Below are 5,510 nucleotides of genomic sequence, written 5' to 3'. Positions count from 1 at the left end.
TGCATACTCAAGCGCTCGGGTTCGACTAGGACAGATAACACCACTGCTCGACGATGTCATTTATAATCCTGCACAAATGATATGTTGTACAATTGCTAAGTTAAGGGAACTCCTACATTTGACAAAAACACCGACTCAGCTAAGGTGATGGAATCAACATGTTTGGTCAGAACGAAGTATCCCTCGTGAATTAAAATCAAGACAAAAGTAACTTTACACTAAGCCAAAGTCGTCACGTGCATATGATGTTTATTCGAGCTACAAAAAGACACATAGTACCAGAAGGACCTGGTGACAATCTCCAGAACCAGAGGAGGTTAATAAAAACGTTGGTTATCAGCAGAGAGAACTTCCCAGTAAGCCAAAGTCATGAGCAAAGACTGTGTGAGGCTTTGTACAAACCAGTGAAATGGAAGGGAACTATCCCAACAGAAGAGAATAATAAAAACGTCGGCTATCAACTCAACTTATCATGGTGGTCTAATGGCCAGAATTTGCATATCTTGACACTTAGACGGGGAACTGCCTGCAGCCAAACATCAGGTATAATATGATAAAAATGGCCATCAAATTATCATGCTGAATCAACTGAAATTTTGGATATGAACACATGTAGACGATCAAGCGCATTTACATTTCTTTGGCCAAACAAAACGTGCAACGCAGCAGACGATCACCCAAATTCGAGATTCAACGAGAAACCGAGCAGCAACAGTTTCAAAGTACACGTGTTCACGTTGGCATTGCATTGGTCAGCCGGAGAATCTGACGGCGGACAGACCGGATTGCATCAGGTGAACGCCAGACATTCTAGAGCACAAATCACCTAATCTATACAACTATTAACAACCAATGTACGTATAGTACTAGAAGAAGCGGAGACGTGTTCATCTGACACACCAACTCATCAAGAGTTTCGAGTCCCACACACCGACACCGTACAGAAGCTCTTGCGAAAATCTCTCTCCGGGGCGCAGGAATGCAGGAAGGAATGGAAACAGAGGCTTACTGGTGATGGACTTGGTTGTTGATTCCTCCGCCGAGCGCGCCTGGCGCAGGCCCCATCATGGCCATGGCGATCCAGGCCTGCTGAGCAACGGCTAGCCCCATCATGACCATGTTGTCGCGCGCCATGGTGGCCTCCCTGGCGGCAAGCCTCGTGAGCCGCTCGGCCGCCCCCATCCAGGCGACGCGGAGCGGGGCTCCGAACGGAAGCACCGAGGCCAAGTCGATGGCGTCCATGGCCGCTATGTAGAAGGACGCGGCGTTGCGCAGCCTCATCTGCGCGCGGCGGGCGTAGGTGAGCGCGGCGACGTTGCAGCTCTCCCATCTCTGGCTCGTCTCCGCGTCGGGTGCCCGGCCCAGTGCATGGGCGCAGAGGGGGAGGCCGCGGGCCAAGGCGTGGAGCGAGCGGCGGCGCTTGATGCCGCGCCGGGCGTCCTCGAGGAGCGCGGCGGGGAGGACCCCGGCGGGACCCGGCTCGACGTAGCCTGCGGTCGCCTCCTCGAGGGTGGCGCCGTCGCGGATCGCGCGCAGCAACCCGGCTCGCGCCTCGAGCTTGGCGATGGCGAGGTTGATCGACCTGAGGACTTCTTCCGGGATGCCGACAGCTTGCGCGAAGGCTTGCGACACCACATTCGCTGCCGCCCACCACCGATTCGCGTTCGCCATTGCCGCCGCTCGCCGGTCTCTCTCCCTCCTGCTTCGCGAGCGTGATGGGTGTGGAATGTGGATGTAGAATAAGACGGGGAAGGAGGGGAGAGAGGGGAATTTATAGGGACGGGACGGGCCGGGCCGGCGGCGAGGTGAAATGTGCTTTGTTACCGTGTCTTGGGAGAGAAGCCAAGCGGTATCGGCCGTATTACTGTGTCACTGACAGCAATTTTGAGATTTTTAGCCGCTCGTCATTTTCCCCATCCTTTCTGTTCGGCGGCGCGCCAGGTAAATAATCGGTTACGGCCGCGGGGCCCACCTCGCCAGCCTGGCACACCGGAAGCATTCCGAAACCCAAGTCCCAAGCCCACGGACTGGGATCAGGTGACTTAACATGCGGCCACCAATCCAGCGTTGGTTTTACATTCAATGGAGGGGATTGATCTAAAGTGAAAGCAAGCCAGCACTTGGCAGTTTTTAGCATTGAGACGCCCATACTTGTAGTTTTATGTACATGCAACAAGCTATGCGTTAAGTGATCTTCACATTGCAAATACATTTAGAATAATTACTAGTAGTAATATAAATAAATTTTAATAGCAAAGCTAGACTGAATGTACGAATGCCCTATTTTTTACAAGTTCTATACATTATATTGCAAAGTTCTTTATATTACATTCAAATAGGGGTGATTTTTAACCGGTCCGACATTGCACGTTGCACCAGTCTCCCTGCGCTTGCTCCGCTACCACCCCGTCGGCCGCCGCGCTGCGCGACTCGGAGTCGCCGCCGTCACCGCCGAGGTAGTGGAGAAGGCGCTCGTGCGCGTGCTGCACAGCAAGGAGGGCGGCTATTTTTAACAAGTTCTATATGTGACATTCAAATCAGATGATTTTTAAGAAGTTCAACTATTTAAAAAAAATAAACAAAAAATAAGCAAGGTACCGGACGGATCTCCAACTTTCGTCGCGCAAATTCAAACGAGAAGTACAAAAATATGGGTCTCCAACGACTGTCGCGCATTCATGCCAATCTTCCCGCTCCAGAGCGGATGCCCCTTGACGACATGGATACCAGTCAGACCGACCTGACCGAGAACCCTACTTTGGGTGTTGCGCTGCAGTGAAGCGGTGTTGGCCCGCTTGCCCCTGCTACTTTGGGTGAATGCTATTCCTCTGTAGAGAACCTGTCCTTTCTTTTTCGTTTGATTGGGCTTTTAGCTGCCATTCACCTGCTGTGATTCCCTTTTTTAGTATGAAAGAATAATGTCCCAGCCTCTGCGCCATACAGTCTGCACACGACCCAGCTGCAACTTTTGGATGCATTTGTCATTTCAAAGTTTCCGTTTCCTGCTGCGCATTGGTTGGCATACACTTGCTGCCTGTCCTTCAGGAATGATAGGCCAATTATATATGCCTAATTTTGACTGAATCCGAGCTTTCATTACTTGGCTGCGTTGTTGCTTGTGTGGAAGGTTTATGAGTGTATATGCGTAGCTGTTGCCACTCTTTGAGAAATTGGGATGCTCAAAAGTAAATAATGCCATTGCCGGTTCGCGTTCGCCATTGCCGCCGCTCGCCGGTCTCTCTCCCTCCTGCTTCGCGAGCGTGATGGGTGTGGAATGTGGATGTAGAATAAGACGGGGAAGGAGGGGAGAGAGGGGAATTTATAGGGACGGGACGGGACGGGCCGGCGGCGAGGTGAAATGTGCTTTGTTACCGTGTCTTGGGAGAGAAGCCAAGCGGAATCGGACATATTACTGTGTCACTGACAGCAATTTTGAGATTTTTAGCCGCTCGTCATTTTCCCCATCCTTTCTGTTCGGCGGCGCGCGAGGTAAATAATCGGTTACGGCCGCGTGGCCCACCTCGCCAGCCTGGCACACCGGAAGCATTCCGAAACCCAAGTCCCAAGCCCACCGGCTAGTTTTGTTTACGTTGTTTATTTTTCTCAGGGTTTTCTTTGAGGAAAACTCTTGGCTTCTACTGGCGGATCTCACGCGAGCATCCGCCGGCTCGTTCATATGACACGTGTCCCCTGGGAGCGGTCTTTTTTCTTTCTTTCGGTCAATCTAGCCACTGCTCGTAGCTCGTTGTTCAATGCCCACTACGATGAGTTTCCACAGCAAGGCCTCTGTTGCAGTAAAAACTGCAACGAGACCTCTATTTCAGAAAAATTAAATTTACAGCGAGACCTTTGTTGCAGAAAAACTAAATTGCAACAAGATCTCTGTTGCAAAAAAACTAAATTGCAACAAGACCTCTCTTGCAAAAAAAATATCTTGCAAAAATTTCTACAACATGACTGGTGTTGCAGAAATTTCGGCCTATGTGAAGGAAATATGCCCTAGAGGCAATAATAAAGTTATTATTTATTTCCTTATATCATGATAAATGTTTATTATTCATGCTAAAATTGTATTAACCGGAAACGTAATACTTGTGTGAATACATAGACAAACAGAGTGTCACTAGTATGCCTCTACTTGACTAGCTCGTTAATCAAAGATGATTATGTTTCCTAGCCATTGACATGGGTTGTCATTTGATTAACGGGATCACATCATTAGGAGAATGATGTGATTGACTTGATCCATTCCGTTAGCTTAGCACTCGATCGTTTAGTATGTTGCTATTGCTTTCTTCATGACTTATACATGTTCCTATGACTATTAGATTATGCAACTCCCGTTTACCGGAGGAACACTTTGTATGCTACCAAACGTCACAACATAACTGGGTGATTATAAAGATGCTCTACAGGTGTCTCCGAAGGTACTTGTTGGGTTGGCGTATTTCGAGATTAGGATTTGTCACTCCGATTGTCGGAGAGGTATCTCTGGGCCCACTCGGTGATGCACATCACTTAAGCCTTGCAAGCATTGCAACTAATGAGTTAGTTGCGGGATGATGTATTACGGAACGAGTAAAGAGACTTGCCGGTAACGAGATTGAACTAGGTATTGAAATACCGACGATCGAATCTCGGGTAAGTAACATACCGATGACAAAGGGAACAACGTATATTGTCATGCGGTCTGACCGATAAAGATCTTCGTAGAATATGTGGGAGCCAATATGAGCATCCAGGTTCCGCTATTGGTTATTGACCGGAGACGTGTCTCAGTCATGTCTGCATAGTTCTCGAACCAGTAGGGTCCGCACGCTTAACGTTTCGATGACAGTTATATTATGAGTTTATATGTTTTGATGTACCGAAGGTTGTTCGGAGTCCCGGATGTGATCACGGACATGACGAGGAGTCTCGAAATGGTCGAGACATGAAGATTGAGATATTGGAAGCCTATATTTGGATATAGGAAGTGTTCCGGGTGAAATCGGGATTTTACCGGAGTACCTGAGGGGTTACCGGAACCCCCCGGGGGTTAATGGGCCATAGTGGGCCTTAGTGGAGAAGAGGAGAGGCGGCCAGGGCAAGGGCCGCGCGCCCCTCCCCCCTAGTCCGAATAGGACAAGGAGAGGGGGCGCCGCCCCCCCCCCCTCCTTCTTCTCCTCCACCTCTTTCCCCCTCCACTCCTAATCCAACAAGGAAAAGGGAGGGAGTCCTACTCCCGGTGGGACTAGGACTCCTCCTAGCGTGCCCCCTCTTGGCCGGCCGCACCTCCCCCCTTGCTCCTTTACATACGGGGGCAGGGGGCACCCTAGATACACAACAATTGATCGTTTGATCTTTTAGTCGTGTGTGGTGCCCCCCTCCACCATAGTCCACCTCGATAATACTGTAGCGGTGCTTAGGCGAAGCCCTGCGTCGGTAGAACATCATCATTGTCACCACGCCGCCGTGCTGACGAAACTCTCCCTCAACACTCGGCTGGATCGGAGTTCTAGGGACGTCAT

General features: G+C 50.0%; 1 protein-coding gene across 1 annotated transcript; it reads right to left on the bottom strand.

The window, feature by feature from the left end:
- Nucleotides 1-615: 615 nt before the first annotated feature.
- On the bottom strand, nt 616-1,818 carry LOC109746882 (uncharacterized). The gene has a single exon (XM_020305979.2). The coding sequence runs from the start codon at nt 1,669-1,671 to the stop codon at nt 1,006-1,008; it is 666 nt and encodes a 221-aa protein (XP_020161568.1). The 5' UTR covers nt 1,672-1,818; the 3' UTR covers nt 616-1,005.
- Nucleotides 1,819-5,510: the final 3,692 nt, after the last annotated feature.

This window comes from Aegilops tauschii, chromosome 1 (genome assembly GCF_002575655.3).
Source record: "Aegilops tauschii subsp. strangulata cultivar AL8/78 chromosome 1, Aet v6.0, whole genome shotgun sequence".
NCBI classification, from domain to species: Eukaryota; Viridiplantae; Streptophyta; class Magnoliopsida; order Poales; family Poaceae; genus Aegilops; species Aegilops tauschii.
This window is presented reverse-complemented; position numbering and strand designations above follow the sequence as displayed.